Source organism: Labrus bergylta, chromosome 7 (assembly GCF_963930695.1).
Source record: "Labrus bergylta chromosome 7, fLabBer1.1, whole genome shotgun sequence".
In the NCBI taxonomy this organism is placed as follows: domain Eukaryota; kingdom Metazoa; phylum Chordata; class Actinopteri; order Labriformes; family Labridae; genus Labrus; species Labrus bergylta.
The window spans coordinates 7578454-7602430 of record NC_089201.1 but is presented as its reverse complement, the minus strand read 5'-3'; the positions used below and the strand labels follow the sequence as shown (position 1 = coordinate 7602430).

The 23977-nt window shown below is 41.1% G+C and overlaps 1 protein-coding gene across 3 annotated transcripts in view; it reads left to right on the top strand.

The window, feature by feature from the left end:
* Nucleotides 1-1324: 1324 nt before the first annotated feature.
* slc1a2b (solute carrier family 1 member 2b) overlaps nt 1325-23977 on the top strand; it is a 27835-nt gene continuing 5182 nt past the window's right edge. Inside the window, exons 1-7 of one of the 3 annotated variants that reach the window (XM_020641527.2) lie at nt 1325-1554; nt 19132-19271; nt 21059-21211; nt 21509-21759; nt 22064-22211; nt 23358-23484; nt 23687-23920. In XM_020641527.2, coding sequence (XP_020497183.1) covers nt 19142-19271; nt 21059-21211; nt 21509-21759; nt 22064-22211; nt 23358-23484; nt 23687-23920 — 1043 coding nt within the window. In that variant the 5' untranslated portion in view covers nt 1325-1554; nt 19132-19141. Of the gene's footprint in view, nt 1555-16139; nt 16425-19131; nt 19272-21058; nt 21212-21508; nt 21760-22063; nt 22212-23357; nt 23485-23686; nt 23921-23977 lie in introns of those variants that run through there. The other 2 variants (XM_020641519.3, XM_020641535.3) reach the window with 2 other exon arrangements.

Below are 23977 nucleotides of genomic sequence, written 5' to 3'. Positions count from 1 at the left end.
TTAATAAAGAGCTACTTTATTTATTTATGTATTCATTTAAGAAAACATATTCCAACTACTTCTTCTGAACTTCAGGGTTAAAAAAACAAACAAATAAAATGTATAATTTTCATCTCACATGTTTAGTACAGTATAAGTCACGCAGAAAAAGTTTCATAGAGAAAAAATAATTTTAACATACTTTTCCTTGATGTTGAAATTTTAAAATGGGTCAATTTGACCCGAGGACCCTAGGAAGGTTAAATAAAGGTCAACATAAATGTCACAAATGTCAGTCATCAGAATATTAATCTGCCACTTTTTTGATGATAATCTTTTTTCCTTTTGCCTGAAATAATTATCATCAGGTTACATCTTGGCTGCACTGACAATTTACTGATCTCCATGTTTTAGTTTACTTTCATATAAATTGGGTTCTGAAAATTGAATTTCAGTGTCTTTTCACATGTTGTAAAGAAAGTGTTTATTGAGGATTAAATGGAAGTAATAAGCATTATTTGAAGCGATAGTTTATGACACAATTGTTAAATGAAGCCTTGACTTGATGATTTTTGTTCGAACTCCTCTCGAATCACACCCACAATCAAGTAGGTTTCTGTTTTTTTCAACTTCTATTTCTTTGATTGCTACTTGTCATCTTTTTTATTTGCATTTATTTGCAAGAACCTCAACCTTGACTTCTTGCAAGCTGGTAACAAAAGACACAAATGCAGCAAAGAAAAGTATTGTCAAGTCCGTGAATATACTTTCCTGATATGGGATAAAAATCTTACCCAGCCCTTTGGCCCGTTTCTGCTCGGTTTTGACTCACATTGACCATCTTTTTCAGCTTTTTCAACTGAAGCGATTCTGTTAAATTGCTGTCTTATTCTGTAAGTAGATCTGCAGTACATAATATTGGAATCCAAAGATTAAAGAAACACTCAGGTTTGCTATTTCTAGTCTTGGAAATAAAGCTTTAATGAGTCTCTAGCTAGTGCTTCAAAATAAAGGTCATAAAAAACATCAAAGACTGGCCAATAAGGCCAGAGAGGCTCCTGAGAACCTACAGGACACCCTCTGCATGTTAATGTTAGATTTAATTAGAATACGTTCTATGGTTAGAATGGGATTTTCATATAGGAAGTGCAGTTCTGCTAACTAGGAAAAGGTTTTGCATCAACTTCGATTGTGTTTTCCAAATCAGAGTGACAATGAGTGGATGAGAGAGAGAATGAGAGAGATGGGAACGGTATAGGCTGCATCCTCAACCAACGGGAACTGGCATTCCCATGCAGCAGAGACAAAGAGGGGGGAAACGGGCGGAGGCGGGTGGGGGAGTAAAGCGCTGAGGAATGAGGTGAGGCAGAGCTCATTCAGTGGTATCGTTGAGCTGCGGAGCTCCTCGGATTTAACTGACAGAAAATCCCTCCGTGTGGTCTGTGATCGCCCCTGTGTCCTGGACCCGCCGTGCGCCCTGCAGCTCGCCCTGGCTGACCACATCTGAAGCGGATGCGACAAGACCCTGCAAGGGGACAAGACCAAAAACTTTTCTCATCGGGGTTTTCTGCAAAGGTAAGATGCTCTCTTGTATTTCTTTACGCTTACATGTAGGATCAATGTATCAATGGGGAAGTTGGTGAGGGTATTAATGGATTTTGTAGATCGAGACTTGTAGCTTAATTGGTTGTATTATCTAAGGTGAATGGGAATAATTGCTTTCAACGAGAAATGACAGCAGGTGTAATGGGTTCGCGTGTTTGCGGGTAAATCATTCAAAAACACAAATTAACAGATCTTTTGAGTGTTGCCATTGAGTATAGCTTTGTTCTTTCTATTACGTTTATATCCCACAAACAATCATAGATTAGGACACTGAAGTGACAAGGTGCAGTGGAAAAACTCTGGGAGCGCACATCGCCAACGATGAGCTCGCGCTGCTCATTACGCGTAAACAAAAGAGCCGCTTTTACGCACATCTTTATTCCCGTTTGACAGATAACGCCTGTAAACGCGCATGCTTACAATGCTAGTCGAATCTTAGGTTTTAAGCAGATAAATAAATAGATAGCACTCCATGCCCAGTCCAACATTTCAGGAAACAAAACACGACGTCTCTTCACGTTTGGTTAGAAAGCAGCCACAGACAATACTTTGCTAGCGGCGCTCTAGGTTTAAACCACCTGGGACAAAGCTTTTACATAAATCTTATGGTGTTGGGGGTTTAACACTGCCTATTTAAAGCTTTCTTTTGTCTAAACCAAAAGGCTTCCCTTGCCCCCTTCAGCTAAACGCGCATTTTGTGTTTGATGATTGAAGGACTAGAAAGTGCAATAAATGGAACTTTTTGGGGGGAAATTGTCGGTGGTGTTACTTTAAAAATGAGTGCATTCTTTTATGTAAGTAACCAGATTCGACTGCACTTTTACTGAATTCTGCAGAGGCCTCTCCTGACTTTGACAATAAACTAGTCAACAAGTTGTAGCTTGAGTAGGCTACAATATGTCTTAAGGCTTGCTCGAAACGATTTGTGCAATCTTACATGTCTCCATGTGTGAGGAAGAACCATAGTTTGCAGTGTGATCTAGCCTGAATGTTATTTTTCCCCCTTGCAGTTGTACTGATTTTCACAACGACCATTTAGCTGTGTGGTTCCATAAACGTGCCTTTTTCTTCTTTCACAATTAATGCATCTCTATAGCCGGAAACAATTTATTTTGAATGCACAGAAAACATACCTGCAAGGGACCAACTGATTCCCTCTGATTTTCCCATCGCCACCCACCTCTTGAGCCAATCATTGCAGCGCTTTCCCTCTTTCATATTAAAGCTATACTCTAGCTTGTGCACGCACTCACACACACACACACACACACACACACACACACACACACACACACACACATATAGGAACAAACACAGTTTTCCAATTGCACCATCAGTGTCACCATGGAAACCAACTCTCCTGGAGCCTTCAGTTGATCGCCTTCAGCATTACTCTTGTCTTGTCACTTAGAAAAATAGCCTACAGGGTGTTTCTGGATGTTTCTGCTCACGGCTTTTTGAAGTATGCAAACCTTGGGAGCAGGTGGTGCTTCTTACTCTTAAGTATGGGCCCATACCGGTTTGTTGGCTTTTTCTTAATGGTGGTGTAATCTTGAACTAGTGACGAGGCCCTGCTTTCAGTGTAATTGCTGAGAGAATCCGTAAAGCAAAAGTGTCCATGCATCTAATACGTTTTGTCCTTTTCCCAGAGGCGGCTCTCTATACTACTGCACTGTGGCATTCGCTTCTTTACGTGAATGAGCACGACAGACCAGGCAGGAACACACATGCTAAAGGCAGGATGAGTGTGTGTGTGTGTGTGTGTGTGTGTGTGTGTGTGTGTGTGTGTGTGTGTGTGTGTGTGTGTGTGTGTGTGTGTGTGTGTGTGTGTGTGTGTGTGTGTGTGTGTGTGGGGGGGGGGGTTGTTTTATTTTCAATTAATAAACGTGTAAATTTTACCATGAGAGGGTTTCATGCTGCGAATGCAACCGTAACTACTAATTCTCACAAACAATCCACATCCACCTCAATAAGCGTCTGTTTTGGCAAATTATACGCATTAGCATTTGTGTGCAGAGGATAACATCATTAGTGTAAAGGAATTTATGCAGCAAGTTAGCTGGGAGAATTCTACGAAACCTTTTTAACTTGTACAAAAGAAATAGAAAAACTCAATTTCCTGTGTGTTTTATTTTTCCGTATGCTATTCGAGGAATCATGTTTAAAAACATAATAATAATTTAATGTGTTTGTTAGCTTATAAGCATTTTCAGTTTCCCATAACTGAATAGCATTAAATGCTAAAATGATCTAGACAATTCACTTTTTTTTAATTCGTTTTTTTTTTTTAACATCTTAATCTCCCATTATCAATATATCTTCATTATGACCACTGGCATAAACAACTCAAATCATCATTAATTCTGAGACATCATTAATCAGCTTTGTTTGGGGAAACATTGGAAACAATCTACGTCGATGAAAAGCTCTTTTTTTGGATTTGACTGTAAACCTAATCAAACAATCTTTTAAGTCCAACACTGAACATTATCAGCCCCCTCCTGAGCACAACCATGAACACATACACACACAGACAACATAAAGAGGCACCCACACGCCCAGACAAACCCTGCAGCGTTGCCGATCGCCCACTGGAAGTGAAATGAGTCCAAATCATCTCTCTCTGAATCTCTTCTGCTAACCATCTGTGAGGACGTTACTTTAATTAGATTAGACATTGCTTGGGGTACTTGGGGCACAGAAGATGTTTACATGAACATGTGTGTTTGTGAGTGTGCCTTTGAGTTTAGTATTGGTTGTTCTACACACATATACACACACACATAGGGGGGAGGGTAGCTGTGGAGATATACAAGCCAGGGTAAATGATAAAGAAAAGGAAAAGGAAGTGGTCAAAAAAATCAATATGCTGACTGATAGCCTCTTCATTGGATGTGCTTTGATTAAACTTTAGAAGTTCAATCAACAGTTTTAATGGATTGATTAATAGTCAGCTCGAGATATATAAATGAAGAATCTACAGGATGGATTTGATGAGAAAACTCATGAAAGACAGCCATGTGGACCAGATGGCAAATGAGCCATCAAGCAGGCATGAACTGATTAAACAAAAATGGCATTGAGAGTGAGCTGTAAGATTAATATCTATAAGATGTTTGTTTTTTTGTCAAGCATGAAATCCTAAAAAACATTCATGCAGCAGACAATGCCGGCCTATTTTCCTTGCTTCTTTTATATTTTGTACACTGCTCCATAATGCACGTTTAGCGCCTGCGAAAAACAATAAAACCCAAGAACAATGTGTAGACACTCAAAGCTCTGCCAGACAAACTGCGATTTTACAATGCCAGAAGTGTGTGAGAGAAAGAGCGAGAGAGCAGTGGGAGTGACTGAAAAAGAGAGAAAGATGGGGAGGACAAACAATAAAACATGGACTCCTTCTTTGGTTGAAGACAGATAAATGTTCCAAAGATGGAGTGAAGAAGGTGGGGTTGTTTTATTCTCCCTGAGGGTTGCACAAGCCTCCTGAAGTCGAAGCATATGTTACCTGTCTGTGGTGGGCCAAGTCAAACCTCAACTCTCTGCTTCTTGGAGAGGCTGCAGGGAAAAGTGAGAGAGAAGGAGTGATAAAAATAACAAGTGAGAAAACAAAGATAAGGATAAAGGCGGGTGAAGTGTAAAAAAACAAAACAAAGTGATAAAGACAAAAGAGGTGGACAAACGCTAGAAAAGGGTAAATGAGTAAGATAGACACCAGAATACAGCAGAGAGTCGTCCTTATATTTATTGATGTGTGTTTTTATGCACTTGTGCGGCTGTGTGTCTCCATTCATGGGTCTTCTCTGTGGTCTTGCTGGCAATCTGTAGCTTCTAGTGCTTGAGTAATCCTCCTGGGAACATGCTGAAGCTGCCAAAGTACCATCCAGCTCCTCTTTTCACTCTTTACCACCCTCATGCTCGCCTATCTCTGTCTCTCTTAAACTCACTCTCTCAATACTCCTCTTTCTCTGCCATTAGCGCTTCCTTTCTTTCAGTCCATCCCAATTAACTTAATAATTTCATTTGATGTCTGCACTTGATTTCTTTGCCTGCTTCTCATCACTGTGTTCCTGGTGTGAATCTTCCTGAAATGTGGGATTCATGCTCTTTTCCTCTCTTTTTATCTGCTCTTGTAGTGGAGCCCTATAGAATCAGTGTTTCGGTTCTCAGAGAGCAGAACAGAGTGAGGCCTTTCCCATGGGTTGACCAAACAAAGAGCCAAGCTCCCTTCACTTCTGTATGACTGAACAGGAACAGAAACACAGGCATTCACTAGCCAGTCTGCTGCTGGGCGGCAAAACGATAGATCTCCGCTGGCCCTGGTCAAAGCATTTCTTCAGTCTCGCTATGAGACAGGCGCGATCATTAAACAGCCCATAAACTCAGTGCTGATGGGTAAGGGACGGAACATATACTCCCAGTGTTACACCGTGTGTGTTTGTCATTAAATCAAACCGACTTCAATGTAAAAACAATTAATTTCATTTAAATACAGTTGGTGAGTATGCTGTCAGAGAATTTAATTATGTGTGCAGTACGCTCTGGAAAATGTGATTACCCCTTAACTACCTCCAATATACAGTAGGTGGAGAGACACTTGACGGCTGTCATGTGGCAAAACACAGCTCTGAATTCCGGATAAACACTATATCTACATCACGACATACAAATAAAAACTCAAACTTAAAATGGTCATAGAAATGACAAATTACATACATATATATAAAAATAAATTGCACTTTAAAGTGCCAAAATACACCAAAAAGTCAAATGTTAAAGATTTAAATTACATATACAGTAGGCCTCTTTCTATGAAATTGCTCAAAATATATAAACTTTTTCAAAAAGAATTACATTTTGAGTTCTAACATCCTGTTCTACTAGTTTTTGTGTATCAAGTATAAGAGAGACAATCATTATGAATGAAACTGGCTCTTAACAATAACAAGGCCATGCAGCATTAATAGCCCACCAAGTCTGCAGGTTATATTTCTTGCAAAGCTACAAGGTAAGAGGGTAAGATCTATGCACACATAAAGCTTATTCTCAGAAAGGTCTAAACTGAGGTTGTTAAGAGTTGCTGTATCTGTTCAAGTTTAAGTGATTCAATCTGGAGCTTTCTTTTTCAAAATAATACAGGATACAGATTTTACACATTATTATCAGACCTTAACATTTACACACTGGGTCGAGGGGCCCTAGAGGAGAGTCAATCAGTGTTCACTGTGGTACAGTTCAGGCCTCAACCCACCCAACCCACCACAGTGCCACTGCCCTCCACCCCAAAAAACCCCTAAACCGCCCACATCCCATTGGCACCTGCTGCATCGGAATTCAGGTCAGCAGGGGGAGTCACGGAATTGCTCTGAGTGATTGGTGAAGGGAAGAAGGGGTGCACAGCGAGAGGGGAGGGGCTTCTCGTTTTGTTTTCTTCTCTTGGCACCAAAGGCCATGCCACGGAGAACAGTCATCCCATTGTACTGTCACAAAAGGATCATAATTAAAGCACATTAACTGACTCGTTCAAAACAAATAGGCAGACTGCATCGCAACAGTTGTCACAAGATGCAGGCTGACAGATTCACAGTGCTTTTCACATGAAGCCACCTTTTCCAAAGCTGTCGCTCTTTGAAACCTTGTTTCAGATAATATCTCAATTTACATTAAAAAAAAGTCAAAGATAGTTTATTTTCACTTGAATCTAAGACAGTCAATGCGTGTTATATAAGTATATTACATCAAATTTTTGTGCAACTTGAGAACTTGAAAGAAAATTTCCCATATTGCTCAAGCAGCTTTTCTCCTCATATGCTTCTGTCCTTGAGAAAGCTTTCATGACAGTTTCATAATGAGGATAATGGGAGGATCAGCGGATGGGGACTAAAGGGGAAGAGGATGAATAGGTAGGAACAAAGGATTTGATGTGTCCTAGACATTCCATATGGAGACAAAGATGAGGCTTGATATCACTTTCATTTTTGATCCTCCTGCCAACAGCTGAGGTCTGACGTGACACAGAAAAAAAAAAAAGTTTTAAGTGCAGTTCACCCACTTCCCCTCCAACCTCTTATTCCTTTGCTCCCTTTTTGCTATTCCACAAATCCTCAATTAAGTGCGTAATGGGCCTCTGAGGCAGGTTTGTGTGCCTCATTGTTCAGCTCAGGGGGATCGGCCGGCATTAATGTTCCTCTTGAGTGTGTAAATAGCCCAAGCTGTGGGAGAGCAGAGCAGAGCTGCCACTTGTCCGCTTAATCGCAGAGAGCTCCATCACTTTCGGACATTTTGGGGAGCCAAAAATGGGACATGCATGAGAACTTCAGCACCAAACACAATGCCCCCACACTCGGAGGAGTAACCTCAGCACCCATGTCCACCTCCCACCTCTTCCGGAATAAAACCCTGTTTGCTCTCTCACCCTCTGGGGGCCTCACCCCTCCTACTCCACAGATCCCTGGACCAATCCTCCCTCTGCATGGGTGCTGCTCCCCCACTGCTCAGCCTATCCCATCTCTAGACCCTACAGTCTGTTTTGTTTACCTCACCCACTCGTTCAGCGGAACACACAACAATCCCCTTCATTGCATGTTTGTCAGCCCCCTTTTCAGGCCTAAAAGAGGAGAGAGAGAGAGAGGAGGGGGGGTGTTACAAAAACAAAACCAAAAAAAAAAAAAAAACGTAGGAAACAATTAAATGTCCCCTCCTCCCCATGAACCCCGTGCTAGCGGTTTCCCAGCTTGAGATTCTGTGAACTAACTTGGAGGCCTGTAAAGTGGTCCATTATTCTAGTAGGGGTGGCGTGTTCCAAGAGCGACCGACCTCAATGGCTGATGAACACAGAGAAGGTTTTGTTAGAGGGTTTTGGCTCACTACATTATGCACTGGTCAATTAGGAGCTACATCTATCTATCTATCTATCTATCTATCTATCTATCTATCTATCTATCTATCTCTCTATCTATCTATCTATCTATCTATCTATCTATCTATCTATCCATCCATGAATTAACTGGTTGATGACATAATATTTGATCTCTAATGGTTTCTTTGCCTGATGTAATAAAACATAAATACATGACCCTGTATCAGAGTAAAACAAAAGATCACATTTGTCCAAATGTATTGTCTATTTAAATTGATTTAGGGTTTATCCACTACAAAAATAGAAATCCAACATTGAATCCTGTTTTATCCGGATTCTGACATGACTGGGAATCCTCGTTCCTCTTATTGTATGAGGATTACGGAGACCCCGGATTTCGTGGAATTTATGTTGTATGCCTCATATCTGGGCTGAAGGGGGGGGGGGGGGGGGGGGGCTTTACCACCCTCTGAGCAGGCTAAAACGAGGGTGCTCAGGGGATTTAACTCTTACTGGAATCAGACAGAAGAGATGTGTGGAGAATGGTTTTGCCCAGAGGTTTTGATAATGATTGACTGTGACTACATGCAGGCTGTCATAATTAGGCGGAAGAAGCCTTAGTGAGTGCTTTCACTGTCAATGGCATTCCAGTGCTGCATGTGACTGAAGAAATATTTACATAGTTTGACAAAGTATGCGGTGAGGAGTGACGTGGAAAGAAAAACAGTGAAGTGCAGAGCAGAGGGGTCCCTCTGGGGCTTTTCATGTGTAACAGCTGTCAATAATAAACAATGGTTGTTTCACAGTGTTTAAGGGTCATGCTCCTGGTTCATGTGTGCAGATGTGGTTCTGAAAGAACAGAGTCAGTGAGGTGGTCCTGAAAGGAAAGCAGGCTTACAGCTTACAACTTTTTGTTTCACTTTTCTGAAAGGGTAAAGGAGTAAAAATCAAAAGGCATAAGTAGCATATTTATTTGATCTACTAAAGGCTTTATCCTAACTGATTATTTTTTTAAATATATTTTCATTTAATGCATCATACAATTTGTTGTTTGAAATATTGCTTGCCAGAAAGAAAGTTTTTTCATTCTCAGGTTTCCCACCAGGTTTTCATACTCTGCAGGTTTTCTCAGTTTCCTAAAAACAAGAGGAAAGTACAGTTCCATAAAATTCTCTAGAAATAAATCTGACATGCATAGCAGAGAGATGAAACACTCTTAAAGGTGATGCAGTGTGTTGTTGTTCCTACAACATCTTGTATTTGTGAAAAGCTGGTGGGGGCGGGGGGGGAGTGAAAGATTGATTGTATTGAGGAAGAGATGCACGCTGTAGATAATACACACACAATGTGACAGAGAGAGTAAAAGTGACTGATAGCTCTGTCACACTCCCTTGCTCTCCTGAAACACTTTCCTATTGTATTCTGGTCAGCGTTGATGGGAAGCAGTTTGGTCATTGCAGAGACACTGACAGAGAATGTTGCAATTAGTGAGAAACACAATGCATACAGGAGGCATTTGCATCAAAACTAGGTAATGCATCGAATCTTATAGAAACGTGAGGGTGATTATATTACTGTGGGCCATGTCTAATATGTTTCAGTTTCTGTTTACAGTAATAAGCACAGCGTGCACCATCTGGCACATGCCCCATTTGGGAAGTGCCCTGAGATAACTTCTATTATGGTTTTGTGTATATAAATAGAATTGGCATGACTTGAATCTGAAATCTTAACTAATAATTAATAGTTATTTAAGTGTTGAAATTGAATGTCAAGAAATGTTTGTATGTTCGCTATAGGTTGTATAGAGAACAGCCAGATCTGCAGGACCTAAAGTTTAAAATGAATGTGTTTTTAGAACTTTCATCTCTACTTTAAATACAACACCAGCATGTAGTACATGAACAATTACCAGCAAATACCAACCTCAAAACTATTAAAAGCGTTTTTCCTGTCTAGAAAATGTGGGTGGCATGAGAAGGAATAATACAGCTTAGCACTACAAATGTATGCTAGTTTTATGGCTTTTCTGGGCTTTCACTTGTCATGTCCCAACATGCCCCATAGTCACTGAGAAATGTATGTTGACTGACAGCCTTATAGGATTTGTTGAGTCATGAGCTGGATATGCTCATGTAAGTGTGTGCATGTGTGTGTGTGTGAGGTCCATCCTCGATGGCTGATGTAATGAGCTGTATGCATGTGCATGTGTGTGTGCAGGAATGCCCTTCCTGTCAACACTGCGGGGTAGTGTGACGAGATCGGGGCAGGCCAGTTGCTGCAGGCTGTGCTTGGTCCCTGCAGACTCCAGTGTTTAATTAGTGAGAGAACATCCATCCTCCTTAGTCCTCTTATTGGCAAATCCTGAGTGAGACTGTAAAACCCCTCACCCCGCCTCCAATATCATGGGACTGGACCGACTGAGATTTATTACTGCAGACAAGAGCGCAATATTTTCTGTGCGTGTGTTTATAGGCTTGCATTATACTCACAGAAGTGTGTGGCAATGGTGAGGCCAGACAGCGAGTGCATTTATGGTCTACGTATATTTACATTTTTCGAGTGTAGCAGGTGAGTCTACTGATATATGAAACATAATTTGTGCAGTAATCCCATTTTGTGGGGCCAGCTGCCCCACACAGATGTCAGCGCTTCATGTATCCACACATAACCTGATAACACAGAAGCCCCTTGTATTCCGTATGCATAGGACATGCTCAATCTCATTCTCCACTTCAATTGATTGCTTTAATCTGACCTTTGTCCCACCCTCTCTCTCCATTTTCACTTATTTTCTCATCTGTTTCCACATTCCATTCCTTTGTCTCCATCCCTACCTACATCTGCCACACCTTCCCTTTTTCCCCCTCCCCCCTTTTTTCCCTCCACCCTTCCCCCATACATTGTTACACATCTATCTTTATATGGTGTTTTTCTCAGTCTGCTACACATCTCTCTCTCTCTCCTACTCTGTCATCCCCATCTTGACAATGTAGCGGGTATACCGTAGTGGTGGTTGTAGTAGGGGGGTAGGGTGGTCCTGTCTTACTGGCAGATTTAATGAGCTCCTGTGGGGATCGGACCAAAGCCATCAAGAGCAGTATTCAGCTATATAGCAAGATCTGTTAAACAGATGTGACTTTGCTAATGATAGCAGCATTGCTTCATATGTATCCGACCTGAACGAAGGTGGAGTTATAGTCGGAAAAGATGTGGGATGACTGTGTCTGCAATAGGTGTGTGACCCCCTCCCCCCCTTTAATAGAGAAGGATGTGGGAAGGAAAATCTCACATGACTATAGATGATCTTCTTTCTCTGTTGACCTTTCATCTGTTCAGCTTTTGACAGACGATGGAGGTTGGGGGTAGGCGATAAGAGGAGGAACAAAATCCTTTTTTGGTTGCAGCTTTGAAGGACATCCCAGATAACACAGCGACACAGTAAAGACTCTTAGGACAGGATTGATGAAAGTGAGTTAAAAAAGATGAGACATTTCATAATGTGAGCGGATAATTTAAAATAAAGTAAAAAAAAAAGTGGAGACCAACATTTGAAAAGGGAAATATATGTTGCAGGCGATAATTTGATATCATTTTTGTGATTTGCCTTTGTAGAGAGCTGTGGTTGGAAAAAAAATGCAAACTAAATCTCTCCGCAGATATTTACCAAATGACTGGGAATCACCCAATTCAGCCCGGCAACAACCTCTCTCCAGCATAATAGGCAGTTAGCACATAATTACAGTGGGACTGGTCACATCTGAGAGACCTATGCAGACTACAACACTGGCCTCAGGATTCCCAGAGGCTCTCTCTAATGACTGCCTCATTACGGACACAAAGAGTTGTGTCAAACAAAGCGAAACCTTAGAGGAAGCAGAGGGACAGGCACGTACAGTGTGGGGCACTCATGCGTTACCAGGATGCTGATGCACCCTGATTGTAAAACAGAAAAGTAAAAATGGAAAATGTGATGAGAGAATAATAAACGGGGTTACAGTGTTACTGCTGTTACATAATGTACAAAGCAATTAGCATATTGCCACACATGATGGACAGTTACCAAAAAGAAGATGTATTTTCTTTGGTAGAATTGCTCTAAAAACGTAAATCTAAAGGACCATTTGGTTTAAGTTGCCACGGTATGCTAACCGTTTTCCCACGCTTGGTTTGCATGACTTGTGGAGGCTCATCAAAGTCAAAGTCAAAGTCAACTTTATTGTCAATTTCAAAATATGTCAGACATACAGTGGAATCGAAATTGCGTTTGTCTCCGTCCCGCGGTGCAATACAACCAAAATAAGGTAAAAAAGAGATAAGGTAAAATAGATAAAATAAAATGAGGTAAAAATAAGATAAATAATATTTACAGTAATACATTTTCATGGGTTTTAGTGCTGGATGGACCCAAGAATCCCTTATCTGCTGTGGTAAAAGCCACCACTACTTGAGGTCACAGGAGCTGGGGATTGAGGCTTTGTGACCATCGAACTGATTGCTTATCCTGAAATCAATCTCTGTTTGGAAGGGATAACTTTTCAAGACCATACTGGCAAAACAGTAAGCCGTTAACAATCACCCAAAGAATAAGGTGTAAACCAGATATAGACAAAACTTGGAATTTCTACAGCAACTTTATTGAGCGGTTTGTATCAATTTAGAAAAACACAGCGTAGTACTATAGCATCCTTACCCATATTATATATTTTACCTGAATTGATGATGGCTGTTGGTGACTTTGGATCCTCTTTCCCATTGGATAACTCAAACAATGTATCACTTGAGACATGATTTCATGACTCTTCATTCTGAAACAAGTAAAACATAACAACCCAAATTAAAAATATAATGGGCACCTTGTTGGGCATTACAGATATGTGTTTTTTTTGAATGCCTGTTAAAGTTGATATCTTCATGAAATGTCTATACTTGATGATATAAAGGTTGGATTTTTCAATTTAAAAACATAGGCCACATAGAGATGATCACGCTGGGAAGAAGTTGCATGTGCATGTTGGCAACAACAGATGATCACATTGTTGATTGTGGGTTGGTATTTGTGGTGAATCTGTGTAACATTTTGAGGCAGCATGGGGCAAACCCACCTATGGGAATGTTTTTTGTTGCCCCCTGCGCATAGTTTACGTTGGGGGCTTTTTTAGCAGGAAGAGCCCTAAGAGGTTCTTATGTGTTCTGTGTCACAGGATGAACATTAGAATACACTGCGGATGGACTAATACAATTTGAATGACAGTCCACACATCTCTGGATCACTAGCTATCAGGGAATGCATTCATCCCGACAAGCATCTAGGGATTCATCACTAAGAGGCGTGGAGTGACAAAGCTTCTCTTTCTTCCAATGCTGGAATTTATCTCCCACTTCCTATGCACAGCACAACCTGAAGTGTTTGCTGAGAGCTTCATTTAGGTGATGGTGGTGGTGGTGGTGGTGGTGGTGGGGGGGCTTTTTAAAAGCTCCCATGCACCCAGTATGTGTGAGCCTGTTTCTTCCCACTGCATGGCAAGTGGCTGTGAGGCCCAGAGGGGGCCAGATATATCCGGAGCCTGGCCATGATCCAGTTGTCTTTACCTCACAGTATATTGTGATGCTCCAGTCATGAGAACGGGCATCGGGCCCCTTCAGGGACCAGTGGGAAACTAGTATTCTCATTAACATCTCCCTCTTCTTCGATATCACACATCCAAATAACCTGAATAGGACATCTCTAAGCTATTATAAACGCAAACATTTTTATTTGTTAAGCATATGTTGTGCACTGTCGAGCAGCATTGTGAGTCAAAGCATGACAGTAGCTCGTTAATTAAGTAGCAGAAACCCCAAAAGCTTGTTAAAAATTGTCCTGGGAAGTCCATATATATTTTATTTTTTTGGGGGGGGAGGGGATGGGTTGTGAATTTGATGTATCTTTTTGTTTGCCAGTCTTTCAAGAAGTTTTTTTATGGTATGTGCGCAGTCTGTGTTTGTTTGCTGGGTGGTGCGTGTGTGTGTCTTCAAGCTTCCTCTTCCCCCTTCAACCCCTTCTCTCTAAGCCGCAGTTAGTTGCTAGGACAACCCCTCGTGGTCCTTGCTGCATCGCAGCGGCCCTCAATGCCAGCACTCAGGGAACCTCCTCGCACTGGGAAGGCAGCATAAAATCGGGATAATCGCTGTCGATTATGGGACACAATGGGCTGCCGCTTGTGAAAGATGCATTCATCCTGGAAAAAGAGACTGTGGAGGGGGAAACAGAAAGGGGCGCCTTGGTCCCTCCGCTGCTCTCCCACGGTGGGCACAGGCATGACATCAGTGGCCTGAAAGAACTGGCATACTGGACATGCCCACTGCCCTCCCTTCCTCACACTACCCTCAAGCCCCCTCCCTTCTTTTCTCACCCCTGCCAGTTTGGATGCGGTGCTTGGCCGGGCGAGTTGGGGCCACTGCCACTGTTTGCGTGTGAAACAAAGCCCCTCAGAAGGAAGAGAGAGGAAGCAGAGAGCTTCACATGGTACCAGCCAAGAGCAGGGATGGCCTTCCCCTTGCAGGCCCCTCTTTTGGCTGAGAGGTGCTGCTGTGACCCCAGTACCCCCTTCTCCCCTAGTGTCCCTCTTCCTCCCCCTCTGTAACCCCTTCTTCTCTGTCGGACTCTCTTGCTCCCATCACTAAAAAACTTTCCTCTCTTCCCTGAGAGGGCCCTTTTGAATGAGTATGACATGTCAAGGGATTTAGGATGAGTGATTTCTCATGACACAACCTTTGCCGATAGAGCTGGGATTCCTCTGGCTTTTGTTGTGCGGTTGGTCGTTTGTTTGAAGAGGAAATAGCTTTCCAACACATTTCCCTAATTAGAATAATGTGATACTGCTCAATACGATGTGAAATCCCATGCTGCTGGGAGACTAGAGGGGAAACCAGCATGACACCGTCCTTACATGAATCACGTTGGTCATTTGTAGAGTCCAGTGCTTTGGATTTTCATTGAATGGTGGCTGACTCTATATGTTAGAACGTGTGTGGGACTTGAATGTGTCCAAAAAAAACATCTTAAAAGACAGATATATTGAACTGTTTTCTCCTTTCATAATTTGCATTTGCCTCACTGAGGGCTTTATTTGTATTAATCTTTGAATCTACTGATTTTGGAGATGTGTGTGACATCACCATTTACAGAAATTTAAGTACGTCTCATAATATTTGCTTGAGAGTGGCATATGTTGTATCCTAAAGAGCAATAAACATTAACCTCTCATCGGCTGTCGATCAGGAGGAGCTTAAAGCCTGCAGCATTATGGACATTAAATCTTCTTGTTCATCATTATTTTATCCCCCTCTCAGAGTGCACTACAGTCCGAATTGTGCCATTAGCAGGCAGCATCATGCTCATCTCTATCAGGTGGCCTTTCCCTCGCTCTCCAGTGTAGCCTGGTGACACTGGGAATATGCCCTTCTAGGTGGATTACAGTGTCCAGAGAATGGAGGCTCCCTAAGGGATTTGATTCTTAAGCTCAAATACTGACTCCTCCTTCCACTTCTTTGGTTTTATTCATTTCTAGGTTTTTATGACGTGTATGTGTGTGGGATCTATGATCCATGCATTGGGGTGTAGCTGGTTGTGGGTGGTGGTGATGGTGGAGTCAGAGGGTGGGGGCTGAAGGGGGTTTGCAGACTTTAGGATGGGGCATTTCAGGTTGCTGTGGCTATGACAGGGTCTGTGGTCTGGTTTGCATTGACTCGCTCCTCTCTGGATCTCTGGATGCTGCGAGGCTGGAGGATAGCTGAGAGCTGCTAGCTGTCAGCAGAGCTGCCTTTTTTTCTCTCTTTTCAACCTGGGACCCTATCAGGATACTTCTGGAAATATTTTTTGATGGAGCAATTGTGATCTTAAAACCCTTTTTTTGTGCTGACCACTCTAAATACCAAAGGCTGGAGATTTGATTCTGTTAATGTATATTGCACTTACCTCAACTCCAGCAGAAATGAAGTAAGTACATGTAGCACATTGACAGTTCTGGGGATGATTAATTGAACTGCCATTACTTTGCATGATTTTTTTTTTTTTTTCCCAAAACAGTTGATTCAATTTTAAAATTGAACATCCTAGAGTGCCTCTGCAGTTGTTAGGAAAACTATCTAACTTTTCTTGTGCTTGAGTAAATTCGGAATTATAATTTGGCAGAATTGGAATATCTTTCATTTCAGATTGTCTGTAATCTAGTTTGACACCAGGTGTTGTTTTATTAAGACCTTCATTAAATCTTCATGGTTTATGCTGTAATGCAATTAATCTGAGTCAGCCCTGGGCCAAGATTAACCGCTTCATGAGATGATCCCATTAGAGACTGCAGTGAAGAAACTATGTGTGTGTGTGTGTGTGTGTGTCTGCTCACAGTGTGTCTGGGTTTGAATGTTTTGACTTTTGAATTATGAGGTTTTGTCAGTCTTTTAAGTCATTTAAACTTTATGAGTAGCTCTGAGTGACATTTTTTTTTTGCTTTCACAGTTTCTTTAAGGAGCAGCTCACATCCTTTTATATCATTGGATGCTGAAGCTTAATATTTCAGAGTTTTACTGAGGGGCGAAAAATAATAATTCTAACCTTATGTCATTTAATGGAAGCTTAAATTATGTACAGAAAAAAAAAAATTTCACCCAGTAAATTTGTTCTGTAACATCAAAATCACTTTATTTGCTGCTGCTGTGCAGTGATAGCTCTTTGAAGTAATTTATCCTCTTTACTATAATTTTTCAATTTCATCTTTTATGGGGTTACACAAGCCCCACACTCTCATCTGTCTCTGACTTGGTGAGAGAAATGCTAATGAGAAGATCATGGCAGAGTAATATCCGACCTGAGTGATGTCTACTTCCTCTCTCGTTCTCTCGTTCTCTCTCTCTCTCTCTCTCTGAGCTAAAAATAATGTAGGAAGAGAAAAGGGTGAAAATTTAATTAACAGGATTCATCACTCTTATGGAATGGGATTACATGGTAATGGTAATTCTTTTGCCATTTTATTTGGTGGGTTTTACTAAATCATTCAGCTCTTATCTTTGGGGTGAAACAAAGCAGAGGTAGAGTGAAATGAGGGCTACTGTTTGCCTGCTGTTTGTGGTTATTTTCTTCTGTATTTCACACCTCACTTTGAATTTAATAAGAGGAGATAGGAACAGTCCATCTGTGTGCCTGGAAGCTGACCATTTGGTCTTCTTATAGCCGAGCGCAGCAATACACAAAGCTGGGGGAGGTGTGAGTGTGTGTGTGTGTGTGTGTGTCTTTGTGGAATTATTAGCGACTACTTACCAAACAACAATAGCACCATAAGAGAGGAAGTTTTCCAAATGGGGCCCCCAATTGGTTTCAGCTCCCTGTCTTGCCTTTGATCCAGTTTGGGCTTTTGAAGGGAAAAAAAAAGACGTGACAGCCAACATGATTAATATCTATGAAGTGTTATGACTTCATCGTGGACTAAAGGGGGGAGGGTATGAGGACAAAAAAAATAACATCACCATTGAGGCTTCCGTTTGTGAGTTTCAGGCCATGAACTGCAGGGGTGGGATCAAAGGTCAGACTCACATTTTCTCTTCTTTGCTTCTCTTTGTAATACATCAGAGCAGACATTTTTATGGGCTTATTGGTGATGAATAGCATCATAAAGAACTTCCATTTCCTCATAGACAAAAAATATGTCAAACCTAGGATGATAATTTGATCGATTATTCTTGCCTCTGCATATAAAGCTTCTTTCTCTTCCCCCACCTATCCACTCTTTTTGAGGGAGTTAATGAACACCTGCCTAACAGGCATGTGATAAACACAGCTGGCTCTCTTCTCACTGACAAACTAATTCATACCTCAACTGGATGGCAGGAAACAGCTCTCTGGTGCCTGTAACGGGAAATCATTTTAATTCAGTTAATTAAGCTGTGTGACTGAGCCCTGACTGAGTAGGGTGCGTGGGCGTTGACAGGATATATTCTCGCTCCTCCCCTTTTTAATTCTTTAACTTTTGCATTGACAAGTTGGCTTCCATCTTCTTCTTTTTTGTTGTTTTTGTCTTGAATGGATATCTGAAGAAAGGGATATTTTGTCCAAAATCATCTACATAGCACATCGCTTAGATATAAAATAATCAATTGAAAACACATGCCATTAAACATCCTCTTGAATTGTAACTTTTCCATGATTAAAAAACATTTCAATTCTTGGACTGTGTTGGTAGATTAAGCATAACAGTACTTTTTTTGGATTATTAAAGGTAATGCTTTATTCATGGTGCATGATAGGTAACTTTAAAAAAAAATCAGAAACAGACAATTTTCTTTACAAAAACTTTACAAACATAAAGGAAAAAAGAAATAGACACCAACTCTAACTTTTTAATTAACTGATCGCCCCCAAGGTTTCCTCTATGCATCAAGCAGCAGCATGCTGTCAGCTTCCATCTGTTTGATGCCGTAGTAACCATGAAGAGTGTTGAGGAGTGACAGCTTGCCAACACACTTCACATTTTGCATTTACAGTTACATCATGGTTTTAGGATACATTATTCCCACTGATACCCTCAGATTTGTCAATCTTTAAAGCTTTTGTTTTATGATAGATCCAGGGCCCTTAGAAATGACCAAATGCTGTGTATTTCATTTTGCGTTTGATGAATTGATGTCTAATGAGCTCTTTCTCTCTGTTACAGTGCCAACAGTATGCCTAAACAAGTGGAGGTCAGGATGCACGAGAGTCACCTGGAGCCCATTGAGGCCAGGCCTCAGTCCAAATGTGCCAAAATCTGCTCGAAGCTTTCCAAGAACCTTCTGCTCACACTCACTGTCCTCGGTAAGTCACCTCTTTGCCCATTTCTTTTTGCATCTTTCTTTCTTCCCTTAGGGCATAATGAAGGTGCTAAAGATAAACTCCCACCACCACTGAGCCCGTCAGCATTCTGTTCAGTCTGAGCTTGATTATGTAGCCTGCTCTTTAGATGAGGAGAAGATGCCATCTGTGCTCGCTCAGTGTAGCAGACAGTTAGATGACTGGGTGTCCTGACCTTCCCCAGCTCTGGGCCACCTGTTGCTATCGAAAGCTTTCTGCGGGAATGGACAACCAAACAGCCTCTGCTGGTGCCTGAAGTATATTGTGATTATTGCACTGGCTATCTGCACCCTAGGGAGGGATTTAATGAAAAGAAGAAAAGGCAAGAAAGGAGTGATGCAATTTGTGCGTATAGGTCTTAAATCAGCTGTTTACACATGTACCATTCATAATTTCATTGGGTCTGCCCGCTATTTGATCTTTTTCACACTTACTGTTATATAATCATAGGCTGTGAACCTGCTAAAACTGTATACATGCATATATATATACAGTATGTTTACTTTATTTAGTCATGTATGACTATCTGTATCATCCTGCATGGATGGGTGTCTCTGTGAGAATGTGTAAAGTGTACATCTCACCCCACTTGGCAGGACTTTAGCAAAGCAAGATAGCCAGCATGATCATTGATCATCTGTCACTTGGCAGATAAGAGCCTGAATGGGAACTTGCAAATGGGCCAAAGACAAGGCACACAGGAAATCAAGTGGCATCCAAAACCATTGGGTGTGCAGAACCCGCAGGATGCTGAAAGACTAGAGGATGGATTGAAGCACAGAGGACAGCTTATAATTCAAAAAAGAAGAAGAAAAAAAAGGCTGGAGGGAGTTTTGATTACAGTGTGTTATTAAACAACATCTCGGCTGTCTTTGGCAGTAGTTTCGGTGGCAGAGGAAGTGCAGCCTCAGGGGGGGCATGCTGGAGTTTTGTCTGGTGTGAGATGGACAGACACATAGGCCAACTCTCAGGCTTGGTGGGCCAGGCTGCGAGAGAGGTTAGAGCACACAGAGGTCATCTTTGATTTTGGTGCAGAGACACTGTGTGGCATGAAAATAAAGATGAGGCATATGTTGAGAGTCAACAGGGCCTTTGTTAGGGAGGGTCTGATCTTTTAAATGTCTCTGTTTTCAGACTTCTAGGGAGTAAATTAAGGTACAAACATAGGTCAATTTGCAAAGGACCCAATCTTATAAAAGTAGTATCTCAGTTGTCACAAGACAAACCTGAGATTAAGGTCAACTAACTCGATTCCCCTCTGACTTTAATCCTAGTTATAGTCTCTTTTACGTGCCCTGCCCTGAAATGTAAAAATCCTCGAAAACATTTGAGGTTTCCAGAGATTATTGATTTTCCAACAGGGACTCTGACATGCTGCCTTCCTCCTTGCTGCTTCAAAGAGATCTGATCTTAATCCTCCACAAGCTTTACTTTCACTAAGCAGGTTTCTGTTTTATCTTCTTGACCCAGTCCTCTTTAAGGATGTAACAGAAAGCCTTTTATACAGCTCAAAACAGCTTCTGGCCTCCTTTGTTATTGAAATGTCTACTTGGAGAAAATGTTTTTATTTCAAAGATTGTGTCTATTAGTTCAGAATACATCTATGAAAAATGTCTTTCATCCAAAATAAATGTATCAAATGTGATTTTCTTTTCCTTACTTGTCTATAACTGACTGCATTCTCGATTGTCTTTTATTTGTGGATTGCTCACTCAGTTTCACACGCTCACACTCCTGTTTTCTCCTCACAGGTGTGATCTTGGGAGCTGTATCAGGGATGTTGCTCCGCGTTGCTTCCCCTATCCACCCAGACATCGTCATGGTGATTTCTTTTCCTGGAGACATCCTTATGAGGATGCTGAAGATGTTGATCCTGCCCCTCATCATCTCCAGTTTAATCACAGGTGCAGTGAGACTGAATCTAAACAGATTTTAATATAATAATAGAACATATTTAGACATATATAACACCTATAATTGCTGTGATACTGGTAAAAAAAACAAAACACAAAAGCTACAACTAAAAGCCATTCTATTATAATTCTCATGCTAAAGTATTCATTAACAATATCTCAGGTAGTAAAGATTAAGCATGTAAATTTGACTCTCTAATAATCTTTCCACAGAGCAGTAATGCTTCATGGTATTATGTCAATATTTCAATTCAATGAGTCAAAGTTATAACCAGGTTTTGGCTGCAGGTCTTTCCGGTTTGGATGCCAAATCCTCTGGTCGTCTGGGAACCAGAGCCATGGTCTACTACATGTCCACCACTATTATTGCTGCTATCCTGGGAGTCATCCTGGTGCTAGTCATCCACCCTGGCAACCCCAAATTGAAGGAAAATCTGGGCGAGGGCGAGAAAAATGACGAGGTGTCCAGCTTGGATGCCTTCTTCGATCTGATCAGGAACCTGTTCCCGGAGAACCTGGTGCAGGCCTGTTTCGAACAGGTAATGGAGGACAAGATGGTACTCCCAGCTTAATGCTAGTCTGATAGTCAGGGTATAGGTGCTAAATGTTCAGCGCATCTGTCTCTGATATCTGAAAGTCATTGTTAGTCTTGGATGACAGTCAAAAGCTTATGTATGAAATTAGCAAGAGGTTTAGCAGAAAGACAATCCTTGTGTTGTTATTTTAGTTCCTGGGTTTAGTTTTTATTTTTAACGATATAATCCAAATTCTCAGATTGCATTTAAATAGAAAGAACTATACAGAAGTGATAGTAGTGTTGAAACATTTTCTCGTGTAACTCAGGTCCAGACAGTCACAAAGAAGGTTGAGGTGATTATCGAGGAAGACATCAATGCCACCACTGTGGAGGGCCTGGTGGCTAACATCACCAAGGAGCCTCAGTTTTTGGTCAAGAAGTCCCTGCAGTTCAAAAGTGGCATGAATGTCCTGGGTATGTAACCAACGATAAACAGTTAGCGTCTCCAGAAATGTAGCTATGTAGACACATGCTAATAGCAGCATGCTTACTTACCTATTTACCATGAAAATGCTAAAATGCTAATGTTTATTGGGTATAGTTTTTAGTAAATTCCCCTTCTTAAACTTGCATAAGCATGCGTACATTTCATAATCAGCACAAAATAAAGGGTAAAGCAGTGTGCAGACATTCCCATAGTGGTAATGCTGATGTTTAACTGCTATGGTTTTTATCATGTTCACCATCTTAGTATAACACTTAATCATCCTTACATCAGAAAACATGTGGAAAGCAGCATGCCAACGTGCTAACAATGACAATGCTAACATGCTGATGTTAAGGAACAGTTTTAGCATGCTTACCATCTTTGTTGACATTTTAACATGCTAACAGTTGCTATTGAGCAAAAAATATTAAGCACAGCAAATGGTAATGAAAATATCATTAGCTTTATGCATTTGGCTATAATGAAACATATAGCCTTCAACAGAAATCTGTTTCAATTGCCTGCCATGGTAATGCAGTTGAACAGTTGATATATTTCATTCAAACACATACATGTTTAGGCCAACCTTGATTTGGATCCCACAGACAAAGTTATGGACTTGTGAGAGTCAGGTATATTGTCCAGAACCAATACATGATTTAGCTGATCCATGATTCCTCTAACAAAACCAGCAGGTTAAAACTACATTTTTACTGAAAACTGTGCCATATGGGTTGACATTTTGTAGGTCCTGGACAATATAACTGACTCTAAAGAGTCTGTGACTCTGCCTGTAGTACCAGAGATGGATTAATTCTCTGAGCATCATGAAATTATCCATCAAATTTCATGGCAATACATCTCATAGTTGTTGAGATATTACAGTCTGGACCAAGTAAATGACCAACCAATGGACATTGCCATTTCCAGCACAATGCTGCTAAAATGGCTTAAGATAAACTAAGAATTTACATTCTTATTGAATATCGCTATTGCAAACGTGTACAAAACAAGATTTGCTGTTAACGTAAAGCTTCTAGGCTCCTCATAAGACTAATTCCCCCAAGTGGCAGTCGTCTCACCTGTCCACACTGGTATTCAAAGTTTGATACGTTTATGATTTTCTGTCACAGGTCTGATTGGTTTCTTTATTGCATTTGGCATCTGCATGGGCAAGATGGGAGAGAAGGCCAGACTCATGATTGAATTCTTCAACATCCTCAATGAGATTGTGATGAAAATTGTCATCATGATCATGTGGTTAGTATCACCTAAGAATCTCATTGATCCATTTTGAAACTCAGTCATTATTTCCTGAGTTGGAAATAACTCTAAATGCCAAGTTATTTCTCCTGTCATTACATTTTAAAGAGAACAGCTACATTAAGTAGAATTAGTCCTGATATGTTCTTTGTATTTTAGGCTTCAGTGAAGGCATACTAAAGCTTTCTCATCTCATCAGGTACTCTCCCTTCGGTATTGCCTGTCTCATCTGTGGTAAGATCATCTCCATCAAAGATTTGGAGGTGGTGGCTAGGCAGTTGGGGATGTATATGATCACTGTGATTGTCGGCCTCATCATCCATGGAGCAATCTTCCTGCCCAGCATCTACTTTGTTATCGTCAGGAAAAATCCCTTCACCTTCTTCATGGGTATCTTCCAGGCCTGGATCACTGCTCTGGGGACAGCCTCCAGGTCAATATCAAAATGTGCATAGTTGATTCTTGATATTCAGTTTAAATTGAACAATTA